The sequence below is a fragment of the Polyergus mexicanus genome, unplaced genomic scaffold (genome assembly GCF_030449975.1).
Source record: "Polyergus mexicanus isolate NDT 795.1 unplaced genomic scaffold, iyPolMexi1.0 SCAF_7, whole genome shotgun sequence".
NCBI lineage: Eukaryota > Metazoa > Arthropoda > Insecta > Hymenoptera > Formicidae > Polyergus > Polyergus mexicanus.
Window position 1 is genome coordinate 9,268,914 of NW_027223327.1, and position 17,430 is coordinate 9,286,343.

The 17,430-nt window shown below is 30.3% G+C and overlaps 3 protein-coding genes across 13 annotated transcripts in view; 2 read left to right on the plus strand and 1 right to left on the minus strand.

The window, feature by feature from the left end:
• Positions 1-2,246: 2,246 nt before the first annotated feature.
• On the plus strand, positions 2,247-5,854 carry LOC138934514 (putative leucine-rich repeat-containing protein DDB_G0290503). 3 transcript variants are annotated; one of them, XM_070298358.1, is made up of 3 exons: positions 2,247-2,567; positions 2,885-5,385; positions 5,461-5,854. In XM_070298358.1, exons 2-3 carry the CDS (start codon positions 2,913-2,915, stop codon positions 5,613-5,615), a joined length of 2,628 nt encoding a protein of 875 aa, XP_070154459.1. In that variant the 5' UTR covers positions 2,247-2,567; positions 2,885-2,912; the 3' UTR covers positions 5,616-5,854. The 3 variants fall into 3 exon arrangements, with proteins under 3 accessions (XP_070154459.1, XP_070154457.1, XP_070154458.1); XM_070298356.1 differs by having other exon boundaries at positions 2,885-5,854; XM_070298357.1 differs by lacking the exon at positions 2,247-2,567 and adding an exon at positions 2,743-2,803 and having other exon boundaries at positions 2,885-5,854.
• Positions 5,855-6,712: 858 nt separating this feature from the next.
• Dnali1 (Putative inner dynein arm light chain, axonemal Dnali1) lies at positions 6,713-8,828 on the plus strand. The gene is made up of 6 exons (XM_070298731.1): positions 6,713-7,194; positions 7,428-7,586; positions 7,691-7,823; positions 8,104-8,249; positions 8,364-8,561; positions 8,707-8,828. Exons 1-6 carry the CDS (start codon positions 7,102-7,104, stop codon positions 8,740-8,742), a joined length of 765 nt encoding a protein of 254 aa, XP_070154832.1. The 5' UTR covers positions 6,713-7,101; the 3' UTR covers positions 8,743-8,828.
• A 1,217-nt stretch (positions 8,829-10,045) lies between these two features.
• Positions 10,046-17,430, minus strand: part of Scrib (scribble planar cell polarity protein) — a 29,448-nt gene continuing 22,063 nt past the window's right edge. For 4 of the 9 annotated variants that reach the window (XM_070299447.1, XM_070299444.1, XM_070299442.1 and 1 more), the window contains 9 exons: positions 16,580-17,026; positions 16,174-16,285; positions 15,960-16,016; positions 15,733-15,850; positions 14,126-14,231; positions 13,775-13,888; positions 13,490-13,618; positions 13,047-13,247; positions 10,046-11,952 (listed from right to left, as the gene is read on the minus strand). In XM_070299447.1, coding sequence (XP_070155548.1) covers positions 11,695-11,952; positions 13,047-13,247; positions 13,490-13,618; positions 13,775-13,888; positions 14,126-14,231; positions 15,733-15,850; positions 15,960-16,016; positions 16,174-16,285; positions 16,580-17,026 — 1,542 coding nt within the window. In that variant the 3' untranslated portion in view covers positions 10,046-11,694. Of the gene's footprint in view, positions 11,953-12,438; positions 12,536-13,046; positions 13,248-13,489; positions 13,619-13,774; positions 13,889-14,125; positions 14,255-15,732; positions 15,851-15,959; positions 16,017-16,173; positions 16,286-16,579; positions 17,027-17,430 lie in introns of those variants that run through there. The other 5 variants (XR_011447217.1, XM_070299443.1, XM_070299449.1 and 2 more) reach the window with 5 other exon arrangements.

The following is a 17,430-nucleotide window of genomic DNA, read 5'->3' on the forward strand; positions in this document are numbered from 1 at the left end:
ACATACATACATTCATACATACATATATATAGTACGAACGACTCTTACACATAAAAAATTTTATATGTACGGCAGAACAGTTAATAATATGAATATATTTTTGTAGTAATTATTTTGTTTACAAAAATCAGGACCAACTTCTAAATTCAACTAATAATCATAGAAGACAGACACAATGATATAAATATAAAGAGAAATATCCTATACTGCCAACTACGCCAATATTTGCAGCAGTAAAATTTGTATAAATTTATATAAACCGCTATAGATTGATATCTTGAAAAAAAATCTAGAATTATATGAGAGGATATCACAAATGAGAACTGGTCAGTAATAAAAAAAAAATCAATAGAAAGAAAAAAATTTGGTGATGACTAACAATATCTACATAAATACATTATTTTTTCATATAACATAATATTGCATCAGTTTTTTTAAACTTGTATCAAAGAAATTTGCCGTCAGTATGGCTCAACAACTTTGTTACTCAGCAAATTACCCATCATCTGATGCAGTAATATACCAAATGTATAGAAGCCATTGGTGATTATGTGGAAAAATTATGTATAATACAAATTTTGGCCATTATTAAATTCTTTTTCTTTTATTTTTTTAGTTTACTGACTAGACTTTATTTCGTGGAAGCTTCTCATATAAATCCATAAATACATTAACCTGTAGTTGCTATTAATAGAATGTTTATAACATTGTTGTTATATCGAATACAATTAATGATATATAATAATTGCAATTGTTTCTATTATAAGAAAAAATTATTATTAGGCATGATGGAATACATCTTAGTAAAATTTGCATACAAATTTTATTATATAAAAATTTTATGTAAAATTGTGAGATATTTGTAACAATTACAGATTAATGGCATATTATAGAAAAGAAAACGTAGAATGCATTTAGTGTTACAAAGGTATTTTTAAAATATAAAAATTAAATCAAATTTTTTTATTGATTTATTGATATGTAATTGTTATTGATAATAAATATTAATAATATATGAGTTGTGTATTCAAATACTTATAATAGAGTATCATAATGTTATAATTGCAAAACACTAGAGGTAATGGCTCTTTAAGCTAATTTTTGACAAGGAAAAAGCTGGTAAAGACAATCGAAAAATGTAAGATCTTTTGGCAATAATTTAATTAATTTTTATAAGAGTTCTGATTAGTAAATCATAAATTTTTAAATAAAATTAAAGGGCTCGCTTGAATGTTGCTTGTGTAATTCAGTATGTTATTGTTCCAAGCTCTTTATAAATCTATATAAACATGTATATACATAGTCGATAATATATATATATATATTATTAAAAATTGAATAATAATTAGACTATAGAAAGTATCATATATAATCGTTCAAATATATCGTTCTTATTCAGTCAGTCCATTTAGAAGTTTTTCTTACTAATACTACTGTATCGTCCGATTTCATCATAGCTTGGTAATCGTTTTTCCTTTGATCGGAATTCATGTAAAATATATACCCTGAACAACCCAACATTGCTACGACACCGAGAATCATAATAGTTTTGTTCTACAAAATAATAAAGAAATTTTGTTTAATGACATCGTCATTAAAAAGTATCGTCCGATTAAAGAGAGCCAGATAGGTATTGATATAATCTTACCGGCTTGACGTACAACTCGAAATTGATAGCGCGAAATAATGAAGTGCTTCGTAATGATCGTAAACCATCACCTGGCGTTGTTTCGCGAGCATTTTTATTATTCATATTGTATTTTTTTTAATATTTATACGCTATCTTTCAGCTACAATATTCCACATTTATCAAACACACACGTTTTCATCTAAATACGTAATATATTGAATAACCAAATTTTCTGAATTTATCAGTGTAAATATTAGTTGTCCATAGAATTTATATATCTAGAAGTTCTTTTTGTAAGAGGATGCGTTCGAAAATCCTACCTGTGATAGCATTTAATTGACCAATCAGGACGAAGAAATCTTTGCTTCTTCTGTTCTCATTGGTCAATCAAACTCTACTCCAAGAAGCAATTTTAGAACGCACCACTCAGGTATATGAGCTCCATTGTCAAAACAAAAAATTTTTTAACCTTGATTAGGTATATTTAGTACAATAACCGCTCATTGAACAGCTGATCGTGATTGATGTATACTCTTACTACGCAAGCTTCAATATACATATATTATATTTTAATTTAATTTAACTTTTTATATTTTACTTTATATTATTGGTGTGATATCTCGTTCGGGAAAATCAAATAAACCGCGTTTGAAAATCTTATTGGCCGCTAGATAGAATATATGAGCACGAAATTGCAGCAGCAGCCATGTTGCGGCGTATGCGTAGAATCCGCGAGGTGTCCTAAACATACTGGGGAAGTATAAAAGCAAACTCTGGACAATACAAAAATGTTTCTTAACCTTTATGAATGGTTAGGAATTTAATGACGCGAAACTTTATGAATGATATTGTCAATATTTAGCAGATACATAATATTTACGCGACGCGCGCGTTTTTTCTTTTCATACGGGAATAAAGCTAAGATATAAAAGAAGAGGTAAGCAGATTTGGATCTTTTCTGCGATATTTTTGTCAAACGGCACAAATATGTCAAGTTCTTGAAGAAGATACATGAAAAGCATTAAAAATTATGAGTCTGTTCGTTTTAGTTACACTTTTTACATTTACGATGAAATAAATCTAAAAGCAAGTTTTCATGCTTTAGAGAAAGAGAAATAGAGTGCAAAACTAAAACGGACAAATCTCGTATAAGACATACGCTTGGAGTGGACAGTATATCTTTTTAATATAATCTATTTATGTCATTTTTTTTTAATGTAACTAGTTTGTTTTATGCATATTTTAAATTTACAGATTGCTTCCTGCATTTGGTTAGATTAAAATGCCGGGTTGCGCAGCTGTTGGTTGCAACAATCGCAGTGAGAAGGGATATATTATGAAATGTTTCCCTCGTGACCCAAAATTAAGAAAGATATGGCAAGAACGTGTTGCTAGGGCCGATTGGGAACCATCCAATAATTCCTTTCTTTGCCATGTACATTTTGAACCTGAAGAATGGTCTATAATGCCAAATGGCAGAATTAGATTAAAAAAGAATGCTATACCATCTATTTTTACTGTAACATCAACTAGAAAATCCCCTAAAAAGCGTGGAAAGTTAGCAAATTTCAAGAATCAAAATCGATGTGAAAACGATTATACAATGGAATATTTAGAAAATGACACTGAGCATTCATCAATCGGCTTTTTGGAAGAGAAGGATTCTGATTCGCAGGATATTGATGATCCATCTGTAAAGTCATTCGTATATCAGCAAGTAAATCATTCTACAAAAACAACAGAAAATAAACAAGTAACTCACAGACAATATAGAAACGTTACGAGCGATCTTCAGCAAGAAAGTATTATCCTAATCTCAGATGATAATATAGAGATATCAGAAGATAATATCAAAGAAGGCAACAATGAAAAGCAAACAAATATGGAAAATAAAAGATCTAACGATAATTATATAGCGGATGAAAATTTAACCAATAACCAAAATGACATTGTTATAAAAACAGAAATAAAACGAGAACATGATCAAATCTCATTGGATAGTTACGATGAAATAGAGGAGAAATTAAAGCAAATTTGCGACAGTGGTCGTGAGGAAAATATATCTAATAATGTAGAGAGGTTAAATTCAATTTCTAATAACCGAGAAGGAGTTTTAGAAAAATCGATAAAACAAATTCCTATATTACACAGAAGTATAAATTATAAATATTCGTCAAGGGATGAAATTGGAAGTCTACTTACCGATGATACAGAGAATATTGAAATAATTTTCGGTAGTGAGAGCGGAGAGGAACGTGCGCGCGTTCCCAAGTGTACATCTTATGATAACAATGAAACAACTGAGTTTAATAAAACAGATCAAAGTATCGCAAATATTGTTAGTGTTACTGATGATCAAGAGATCAATAAAAATTTTCCTGAAGCTATAGAGAAAGCTTTTCAAGGAGAGAATATACATGTTACACCAAATATGAGAGCCGCCATAAAACGTAAACGGAGAACTCGTGAAGAAATTATGAAATCTATAAAAAAGTCAATTCGAAATGCATCTTCCCATGATACAAATTCGATAAGCGATAGCGATATTTCGGACAACATTATAGAAGCAGAAAATGAGATAGGAAAGGAACTGAACACGTCTGAAAGTACACGACTTAAAGATGATACTGTGCCAGCTATAACAAAGTTTACGGTCAAAGTGTCAGGTGATCGTGAAGATATATTTGATATTATGCAAGATTTTTCTAAGGATACAAAAGATTTTATCATCCAAGAATGCAACAATACTTATGTGCATCAAGGAAATAATACATTTGTTACATCTATTATAACAATAGATGACTCTCCAATAGAGGCATTTGTTAAAGATGAATATAGTGACGATATTACTCCGACAAGTGTTACATCAAGAGATCAAGTCTCATTCAATTTGTCACCTTTAAAAAATAATGAATGCTTAAGTACAAAATTAATGTCATCGCATTTCGATGAGGAGAACGATTTGCATGTAAATAACTATTCAATATTGGATGTTAACAGCGAACAACTGATGGCCAATTGTACTACCAAGTACGAATGTCGGAAATTACGACAAAAGATGAAAATACAAGAAGACGTTATCAAAAAATTAAGCAACCAGCTCATTTTGTACAAGAACTCTGAGAAAAATCTACAAAATAAAAATTCAGCGCTCGAAATAAAAACGAAGAAAATGGAAAATATGATATACGAATTTAATACGAAAACTGATAACGCGGCGTCTTCAATGATTTATAAAAAGAACATGGGTCTAAAACAAAAATTGATCGACGATTTAACAAACAGAGTGAATTATTTGGAAGAGGTAAATAAGAAATTAATGAAAACCGTAACTGTAGAGAGTCAATATAAGAGAAAACTGGAAGGGCAGATCAAACAAAGGGACAATCGAATAAAGGAGCTCAATTGGAAATTGGAGAAGGCTTCGAAATTCCTCGATCGAGCGGAGAAAAATACAAATACGTACAGAAGAAAAATGTTGAATATGCAAACTTTTATGAGAAGAAAGAAGCTCTTGGACGAGAAAATGAGTAGATTTAACGAAATGTTGATAGACAACGTGAAGGACGGTTACACCGAGAAAGCTGTAGCGATGGCGATGGAAATTAAAGAGATCTGCGGCTCGAGCGGATATGACAAGCTATTAAACTTCGGATTTCCACTTCCGTCGTTGTCGGCTCTGCGAACTCCTCCGCGCGACATTTCTCCAGATTCTAACGCAAGCAACACGACTCCACAAGCTGGTCCTTCAAAACGTAATATAAGTGAAGAGACTGGTATACAGTGCGCGAATGATGACGTAGAAGCGAATACAAAGAATCAAATTTTAGAATCAGTTTGTGAAGAAATCGACATGACGGACAATACGGAGGAGACAGTAATGGGCACGGTTCAAGACATCTTCGAGGAGAATAATGACGTCGACGATTTCGGTACAAATGAACTGAGAGAACATTTTATCTTACAATTGAACGCGGTTTTGTAGCCGTGGATTAATCGTGCGTATCTAAAATTACAACGTCTAATTAATATCTTTTAATTAATATCAAACTTATAATTTTATTATATCATCATTGTATAAAATAATCATAAACTCTTGTACAATATGTCGTCTCACACATCGTGATTCTAAATCTTGTTTCATATGAACGACTTTTAATCATGTTGTATATACATACATACATACATACATACATACATACATACATACATACATACATACATACATACATACATACATACATACATACATACATACATACATACATACATACATACATACATACATACATACATACATACATACATACATACATACATACATACATACATACATACATACATACATACATACATACATACATACATACATACATACATACATACATACATACATACATCCATACATACATACATGCATACATACATACATACATACATACATACATACCTACATACCTACATACCTACATACATACATACATACATACATACATACATACATACATACATACATACATACATACATACATACATACATACATACATACATACATACATATATACATACATACATACATACATACATACATATATACATACATATATACATACATACATACATACATACATACATATATACATACATACATACATATATACATACCAAGGAAGAAAAGTCCATATAAAATATATGAAATATATCTATATATAAGTATATATTTTGTTTCTCTTATATACTATCTGTTCATTTATGCAAACAAAATAATAATAAGCTTAATTGAAAAATAATTAGGAAAATAACTGTTGCATTGGTTTTTTATAAAAAAAAATTCCGAGATTATATAAGAGAAAGAAAACATGATGAACATATTTTATATATAATTATATATATTTATATTTCATTATATATGGACTCTTACTCGGATACACATACATACACTTAACGTAAAACATTTTTGACCAATTATACTTGTAATATAAAATCCAACGGTTTATGTCAAACGGTAAATTCTGATATTAAATTATGTTATTCACAAACCTTAGTATATACATATATATATATATATATATATATATATATATATATATATATATATGTTTCCATTTTTATTCTATTTTTTGTATTTACGTAAACAAAAAATAGCATGTATTACATCTCTCCCACAGGATCAACGTTTCTTCCAATCTTGTATTACCTTGAATTATCTCTGTAGATAGATAAATATATACTTTATATTTACAATTTCAATCAGAAATTTTACACGCTGAAACCGTTTCGCAAGATATCATAAAACGATCGGGCGATATATATCATGTATCCATGGTGATGTTTCTTCAATCGTCATTCTTTGTACAAACAAAGATCTCCATATGCTTTAATTTCTTTTAGAGTTATTAATACTCGTATATTAATGTTATTATCATTTAAATACACATTCTATATACGTATTTAAATCGTACATTTAAAAATGGCAACAGCAATTAAAGAACGCACGATTCCTACTATGGATACACTGGTTAAATATGATACCCCAGTCTTGATTACGACTCATCCAGAAAAGGTACAGTGAACGGCAATTGAATTATTTTCATCTATTTTTCCATGAATTACATGATCTCGGAAAAAGATTATATTTATTAGATTAAAATTATTTATTATATAATTTCTTTTATTATATATATATTTTTTATCTTTTATATTATTATTTATTATATATATATATATATATATATATATATATATATACAATGCATAGATTTAAATATATACTTCACAATAATAAAACAATAAAAGGTACGTAAAGATACATCGCTACCAAAAGTCGGCACTGCCGTTTGTAAAATTCAAACAACTTCAACCTCAGCTGAGGCACGACGAGAAACTGTGGAAATCTTAAATAGAATCCTGCCACCGAAAGAATGGGAAGAGGACGGCCAAATATGGACACAACGTGTAAAAGATTAGAAATTCTTAAAAAAGATTAAATTTGTATTTTTTAAATTATGTACGATAATCTGCAAGCGCAATGAGAGACATGTACGCTACATATTATTTAGGTTTCGAGTACTCCTGCGACAAGATTGGATGTAATAAATTTACAGGAGCAACTCGATATGCGATTACAACAAAGACAGGCTCGAGAAACCGGCATTTGTCCCGTTCGTAGGCAACTTTATACGCAATGTTTTGGTATATAAGATTTAATTATATAATACAAAGTGTTCAATTATGATCGACGAAGTCCACCAATATCTCTGAAATTAAATTAAATCTGATTTTTTTTTTCATGACGTATTATGGTTTCGAAAAAAATACAGTTTTCCCCACAAAATACTATAACAATGATGTTGGATCTAATTTAGATTTCAGAATATTTGATCATTGATTATAATATAACACATTCTATACATAAAATAAAATAAAACAAAAATTTAAATATATTTTCTACATATCACTAATCGCGTTTCAGATGAGTTAATAAGGCAAGTAACAGTAAATTGCGCCGAACGTGGATTACTTTTATTAAGAGTAAGAGACGAGATTAAAATGACATTGGCCGCATATCAGACATTATATCAAAGCAGCATTGCTTTCGGGATGCGTAAAGCACTGCAAGTATATATCTTGATATATTTTTAAATAAAGACAAATATATTTGATAAATTTTGACGGCGGACATGATCTGTAAAATTCAACATGTACGAATTAATAAGACTTATTTCTATGTAGGCCGAACAAGGCAAAGAAAATTTGATTAATACAGCCGAGGAATTACGATTGCAAAAAATCGAATTGGAGAAAATGGTTGCGGAATTAAGACTCAAGTTCGATCAGGCTGAGAAAAGATCGGCCGAATTAAGGGAAGCGGAGGAAAAGAAACACGTGGAAGAAGTGCAGTTCCTTAAAAAAACAAATATGCAATTAAAGGTAAGAATCCGTGTGTATGTATTATTTTTAAGCTCAACTGAGATAAGAGAGTGTCTTTATTTGTTATTTATAAGCTTATATTAACATATCTATAAAGCTTAATTATTATTTCGAAAAATATTACCATGAAAAATTGAATTTTCAGACTCAGTTGGAAGGTATTATAGCACCGAAAAAATAAAAAGCTAAGATGTGTAAAAAAAACTGCCATTAAGAAACGTGTATAAAATGTAGCTATATATTTATATTTAAACAGGAATGAAAGATTTATGTGAAACTTTAATAAATGTACATCCTACATTTGTGAATAAACTAATAATAATTTTATTGCAGATAGACACAAATTATTTAATTTTTTACATAATATTCTTATTATTTTTTGACCTAAAACTTGGCAAAGTAGTCTTAAAAAATACATTATTGTTCCATACCGCACTTAGATTTATAAAATTTCAGTGATGCAGAAAATGAATACAAAGTATAGACATATAAAATATAGACATACAAATAATATATAATGTAATTACAAGATCACATATATAATGGTAATTATAAAGAAGCTAAACAAGCAAGTTAAAGAATTATATATAAAAACTAAAAAAATTTTTTACTCTGCACAATTATTTATATTTTGTTTAAATTTAAAGATATTTCAGCACCAAAATATCTCTATTTTTGAACTTTGACAGATAAGAACCGTATTTCGTTCGCACGATTGTCAAAAATAAGCCATATAGATTAAGTATTCGAAGCTTCCTGAATGTTTTACAGTTTTCGCCATACGAAAACTAAATTAAGGAAAGAAGCAGCAAAATAGGAGACAAAATGCATGTAAAAAAAAATTATTTTGTATGAGATAATAGATATTTTAACGAGATACATAATTCTTACATGAAACAGTTAACGTTGGCACTTTTAATTAAAATATTTTCGTACATCGATAACATTGAACATTGTTATTGATATTAATAAGCTTGGATGCTGGGTGGTTAAAGCGACAATCCAATCAAGGAAATTAGTGAAACGGAGTCTGGGTTTTTTCTCTCCGTTCAATTACATTTATATGTGACATTCTATTAGCTTAGCAAAAAAAATTTTTGATCTCCATCCCCAACATCCAAACTCTATCGGTAATATATGTCTTCCAAGTGCCTCTGCTGCGTTAGCAGTAACTTTGCATAGCAAAGTTATGATGAACTTACTTAATTTCACTTATTGGTCCCTTATTCTTAATCGCACTTTAAACCGCGGTTAATCGCAATTTTATTTAATTTCGCTCTTATTTACATTCATTGGAAAAAATCTATTTGCATTACCTATTGAATAAATATGTATTAATCGAATATCTTTTTTCAATAATTAAACAATAACGTAAATACGTGGTATAAAATAATATTCTTAAATCTAAAATAATATTAATATTACAAATATATATATATATATATATATATATATATATATATATATATATATATTGTGTGGATGATAAATTATATATAAATATGTAAAGTGTGATGTCTTAAATTCTTTGTAGTCTCATACATATATATAATATATATATACTACTGAAAATATATCCAAGGTAATAAAATTGTGTACTACATATATGCAAAATTTGTTTCGATTATATCTTGAAACCATCGAACTATAACAGTAAAAATCTACGTTTGCTCTTGATGTTTCAGTGACTCCTCAACGTTGATAATTCGCAGTAAAGCAAATCTTAAGTTCGATTTTTTTTTTCCTGATACGGATTTACTTTTTTTTTACAATATAATATCTATTACAGATCAGAATATCTTCATTAAACATATATTAAAGTCAAATAAATAAAATATTTTACAAATGCAAGATATAGATCCTTGATCAACTTAAAGCCTATATTTATAACATTGCCTCGATATTGTATTTTACATGATATTCGCGAAGTAATTATAGAAATTATAATTTTAAAATACAAATAATTTTTTTTAACACATTGCAATGAATATAAATAATTAATATAAGAGAATGAACATTATATAAGATATTATGCACGTAATTACATAAAACGTAGAGCCTTATATCTGTAACATTATAATTGCATGGTTTTATCATATCATTTGTATATCCCTTTTAAAAAATCATAAATATTCTCGAGGAAAGTTGGACGAGAGAAAACGGAAGTGCATGATTTTCACTATGCGTATAAAAATGCAATTATGCTTGACGATTTTTCGTCAATACAAAATAGCTTTCCTGTGTCTTTTGCTTTATAAGTACCGCGTATCTTTAACCCAGAAACGACAAAAAAAGTCATGTTTTCGTACATATCTTCTATTATAAATTAAATTAGATTATGGAAAAAATGATCCAGAAAATAATAATTAAGAGGCATATCATAAGATGTCATGGAATTTTCCATGCTATTACTTGTTACTAGAATATTAATTACCTTTTCACCTTTTTAAACTTTCATTATTTCCTTGAACTTTATTTTTATTTTACATCTCGTAAATCTCGAGTTAGCAAAATTTCAAGTATATTGAACATGAGATATTTGTAAAGTAAAATATATCGATAATATAATGTATAAATAAAAATGCAGTAGTGTGTGTTCAACATTAAGATATACCAATCTGTATTACACCCGTTCGATTTATAAAACTACGTCGTATACATATGCGATACACATACAGGATAAATAAAGATGATAATTATAAATCTGTACACAGACGATACGAAAATATCGTATTTACTAAACCACTTACGAAGTTTTGTGTGTAAGCATCTATATTTTTCACCGAATACGTCTATGTAAAAAACCAGACTGCTGTTTTTTGTTTATATATGTAAAATTTATTATATTTATCAGTGAGAAAAAGGAAAGATATAAAACGCGCGCAGGTACATACATCGCAATAATAGGTACCGATGTATTGGAAATCTAAAAGTGATCGATTTCGCTTTCGAATATACATATATGTGGACGTATACAATTCATTTATGTAGTATAAATGTATATAATTGTAAGTAATATTAAACACACATAATTTGCGTGTAATAGTCGAATATTATAGTAACACAAAGGTTGTTATTCAGATATATATAACATCAATGTTTCATACCTATTCTTTAAAATGCATATTTTTTGTCAGTGACGACCTTTCTTCGATCGCTTTCGTTTCTTCTTCTTGGTAGAGACGACGGTGATGCTCGCGTCCGTTTTAGCACTAGTGACTTCAGTCGCGTCGGTCATGGTATGAGAATCTGTTTTTTCCTCCGCGATACTAACGGCGATATTTTGTTCCGCGGTATCTTCGCTCTCGCTGCCGACGTCGCTCACACTTTCCATGTCGTCTTCCGCGTTACTTAATTCTAACGATATAATCTTCTCTCTCAGAGTCTCCACCTAATTATGAAAATGCATACATTGTTATTAATTTGATCTTATCTGATTTTTCACATTGTATGTTACGGCATTTATAAAGAATATATATTTAAGACAGTACGAGTGTGAAGTTCTTTTACAAGGCTTACAACGGCGACAACCTAAAAATTTTGCGATATCTAAAAGCATACATTAAAATACAGGATACACATAGGTTGAATAACAGTTTATATTGTACCCTAGAATGTATGTACTCTAGAATATATATCACTTTACTCTGGAATGTTTACAGAACGAAAGAGTTCAACTCCAAAAAAAAATACATTATTCGTCCTATGCTCCTGGACTTTTTTTAAAGGATAATAACTTTGCTGCATTTCTATATGCCATGGAAAGCACATCTAGAGTGCAAAACATGCGAGTAGAGTTAATCTGTGCACACAAAACATACAGATGTGTAGCTGTAAGCTTAAAAAATATGCGCATAAGATATAAAAACCAAATTACCGATAAAATTCAGGTAAAGGTTGTTAGTTAGATCAGTAGAAGTGACATTCGTAGTTCAAGGTGGTGCGTAACGTACCATCGATGTAAGCGATGGACTCTTGAAACAATAAAGACAATAATGTTTCAACAAATGATAAATATGACGTGTGGATGCATGAAAGCGTAGATAAAAAAAAAAAGAAAAATTGTTTTAATGTTTCTATTAAAATATATATCTTTGTGTAAAGCCTATTGAATTTAATCGCTCGTTACTTTCTAACATTGCGACCAACGATTCGCTTCCCGTGTTAATATTACCGACAACAATTTTTAAGCAATCCGGATAGAGATAGAGTTAATATATCATAAGCTTGCAACAAGCTTCCCAAGATGTGTGCAATCTGGCATAGAATAAAACCCATATTTTTGCACCATAAATTGAAAAAAAAAAAAAATAAAAAGAAACAAGAAGTACGTATTTTCGAGTAAATACGGTGCATTGTAAAAATCGTTGCAATAGTGATGATTTGTAATTGTGCTTTCTCTCTCTCTCTCTTTCTTTTTCCTCCATCGAAATACGTGTATGTGGTACTTTAATCGCTGATGCGAATCTTTAGAAGGTATAATACCTGACGCTCAATGAGCTTTTCGACGTATTCAACAGTTCGTACACGACGTTCACCCGTCACCTCGTCTAGATATTCCTCGGTACGCCGAGTGACCTTCTCGTCCACTACTTTCTCAGATTCGCGTATCTCTTTAGGGGGACCCACTTTACTGCGCACGGCGAGTTTAGGGAAATCCGCGCTAGAAGGCCGTAACGTAGCGAACTAAGGTGGCAAAAGACAGACAAATGGGAACCGTTGTAATAACAATGAATTTTCTCTTACTTGATGAATGTTATGTTAATTAAAGGCGAGCAAGGATAGCGATTAGTATACGCGGTCGCGAGTTAAACACACAACTTTGAAACGATCTCAAGCTTGTTATGTATATATGTGTTAGATTATTAAAAATAATTAATTCCTTCTTGCAAAGGGGTAGAGGAATACTCTTTCTATAAGATACTTACTTCGATTGTCTTCTCTTGATCAGAAACAGGATCAATTGTATCGGCCGTGTCGTGCGTTTCTTCGCTTTTATTAGCGGTGTCCATTATCTCGCTCATCTTTTTGATCACCATCTGTGCTTGAAGCGCATCCTATAAACACAAAAAAATATTCAACAACATATCTTGACAATACAAAAAACAATTAGTTATTATAATATTAGATATATATTATCGTTAATATATATCTATGTATGCGTGCGCGCACACAAAGATACAGATACACATACAGTGGGTTTCCAATTTTACCTGCTCGAGAGATTTAAGACGAGCTTGTCGCCAAGCGGCGCGTTTCTCCGCTCTGAGCGTCCGCTGTTCCGCGGGGCTTAGAAGATGTTCCTCGTCTTCGTCCGAAATAAGGCCCTGGTAGAGAAGAGAAGAAATTTCGAATATAACAAACATTTTGCGAACAGAGTGATTATAATAATTTATGATAGATCCAGTAGGTCGAGAGTGCTCTGACTCTCTCCTCTTCTCAAATATATAATTTTTTTTTTTTTTCATAACTTTAATCAAAACATTTTAATGAAAAACATTATAATATATAGAGTATTGTTTATCGAAATAATAGATAAGTGTCTATCGTGAGAGATATAATACCTCTTGTATTAACCGTTCTTTCAAACGACGTTCCGCTTTCGCTGTCCTCACGCTGCTGGGAACATTCTGGATAAGAGGGATTGAAGTTCGCGAGCTCAGTCGGCTACTGGAAGGTAACAAGCATGCATACTGACGAATGATATACATACATATGTTACAAATATCGTGTTTATTCAAAAAAAAAAAAAAAATACAGAAGCAACACATTATAATTAGTACTAGTCAGATTGTTCGCATTATTGATGGAGGCTTGCAATGTGAGCGTATGTGTAAATGTTTTACGCGAATGGGACGGATTATTATTACTGAAGTATAGTAAAATTATTACCATATTTTCCGTATATTGATAAGCAATGTAATGCTCAATCGCCAACAATTATTAACCACATTTAGAGATGAAAAATAGTTTTATTACATTAATCTTCTAAAAAAAATAGAAAAAGGGTGTTTCAAAATTCTAGTAAAAATGGGATTTTTTTTATCGAAAAAATGTTACATTATTATTCGCACATTGTCTATTATCGAGCCTGCCACAGAGATCGCGCATTAAGAAATCTTTTTTGTTTCGTACATAATAAAACTGAGAGAAAAAGAGAGAGAGATTTATCATATAATCGAAATACTTAGACATAATACAGGCACAATATACAGCGAATAGAAGCGTGTAAGCGGATTCGAAATTAATCGTTATCAGAAAATAAGAATGGCAATAAATGTATATTGTAATCAAGTGTATTGCATATCTGCATGCAAAACATAATTATGATATAGCGATCATCGAATATTTGTAAGATTTGAGGACGAGCCTTTCTAGCGATACGATATGACATTTGCATCACCGTCGCTTTAGAAAACGGCTCGAAAATCTCATCAATCTCCGAATCGTAATCGTAATTAGTACGTTTGAATACCAGCAGAAAGCTACCGGATTTTAACAATCTGTTGTTCTAAAAATCGATTATCATACATCGTAGAATGATTATCCACGACTCATAACGCAACACTCGGAAGTTGCCATTAATAAATCGCATTTATTTTTCATAGCAATACTGCACAGTATTGAACAATAATTTAATTGTTAAAATATTCAAGTATTGAATTAAAATATTAAGTAAATTCAAATTTTGAATGAAAGATGAAGAGATGATGCATATCGCTTGTTGGTACTTAAACACGATAAAGCACATGAATATCCAATATTATAAAGACATGCGCATAATCGCAAAGAAATTATATTATCCTAGCGTTAGAAACGGAACACACTACACTAGAAAAATACTAAGCGTATTATACTTATATCCAAAAAACATAATATGTTCTTTTATATAGATTGCAAATCTCTCAGTCAACATATATATAGTCAATATAAATATAATATACTAACATAACAATAAATTTTTTCTTTACTTTAATAGCTGCCTGCATATTACGTTATATTTATGCAAATGGTTGAATCATTTTTCATCTTATTCCCTTATAATACTTGTGTACTAAAGATTCAGAATATCGTACTTGTTCAAACTAAACGTCACTCTCCTACATACACGCGCAAAAATTGTATTATTTTCAAGATAAGAAATAATTTAAACGTGATAATTAAAGCTTACTTAGGTCGTCCATTATTCTGATCATCCATTGTGAGATCCAAATCTTCGAGACCTTCGTTTTCATCAAGCTGTGCCCATGATTTTAATTCGTCTCGCGTCAAAGTTGCAATCTTTTTCTCTATAAAAACATAAATATGTATGGTTTTATTAATCTCAATTGTATTAAGATAAAATATATAATATGAAACCGTGAAAAATTATAATACTAAATATGATAATATCCTTACCTTCTTCTTGTCTCATTTTTTCTACCTCGTCCTGACTTAAGAAACTGAATATTTTATCTGTAACATGCATATATATATATATGATTATTTATATATATAAATTTAAATGTGTATATATATTGGTCATTTATATCATGAAAATAATATTTCACAATTATGTAATGCATAAAATATACAATATACCCGGGTATGAGAAACACACACATATTCTCACCTGGTTTAGGCGATGGTTTCAAATGTTCTTCCATGGCACTTTCAAAGAGCTTCTTTTTATCGCTGACTGACATTTTTGTTAAAGGTGGCGTCGGAGAAGAAGTTGGAGATTGCTGTATTTATAACATTTATACATGTAAATAATTATCGGCTTACATAACTTTCATAAAGAATATTAACGTATTGTGAATAATAATAAGTTGAAACACACATTGAAAAACGAAAGCATACATTATATATCCCCTTTCTCTTTATATAAATATATTATATAATATGTAAAAATATAAATAAAACTTTAAATTTAATAAAATTTATAAATATTTATAAATTTCGCATCTTTTTCTCCTAAAATATCAGGAAGGTGTTAGTACGTTAAATTAAAAATTAGACATGCTTTTGAAACCCACCTCAACCTGAAAATTCTCGTCAACAGAACGTGCTATCTGTCGTTTGCTAAGGGAAGCCGAAGTGTCAAGATCTCCCCAGCATTCGGGAGCGGTTAGTGGTGTCGGGGGAAGTCGAAAACGTGCATGTTGTACGTAGGGTGTTTCATAGGATACGACGGTTTGCGAAGGATAGGCTTCTTGCAACGGATGCCGAATTGGTTGCTCGATGGTTGCGGATAATGTAGGCTTGACATGAGGAGGATGGGATGTGCCGCGATTCGAATTCTTTTTTGAGATCGGCGGCAGATCGGCAAACGTGATACTGCGTTTAGACAAAGATTTTTTTTTCGTCGAAGAGGGTAAAATGTGCATAGAGGTAGAGCGTTCGAAACTGGCTGCCTTAGGAAGAGTAGCCGATTTTGACGAAGAGAAGTCCGTTGACGTTCCAGAGGTCTCATTCGTTCTTGACTGGATAAATAATATGGAAAACTGTATTAATTATTTCGGTTAATACGTATGGAACACGCGATGCAGAATGAGAAATAAATTGTAAATGATAAGACTAACTCATCACATAAAGTAGTCAATTACATGCGAAGCTACTTGATATAAATCATAATGCAAAAAAAAGAGGTATATATATATAATTTATAAAATTGTAAAACTATTTATATTATAGATAATCTAACTATTTATATTATAATTTAACAAATTTCAAAAAATGCATTATTAACGTTCAATAGTGATGACACACAAATTCCATGGTGTTTACAGATAACGATATGGTAGATTGTAATAAAAGAACGATTTATAAATGTTGAAACAATAACGTGCTAATTGGATAACTAAATATTAAATATCCGCTTTTATAT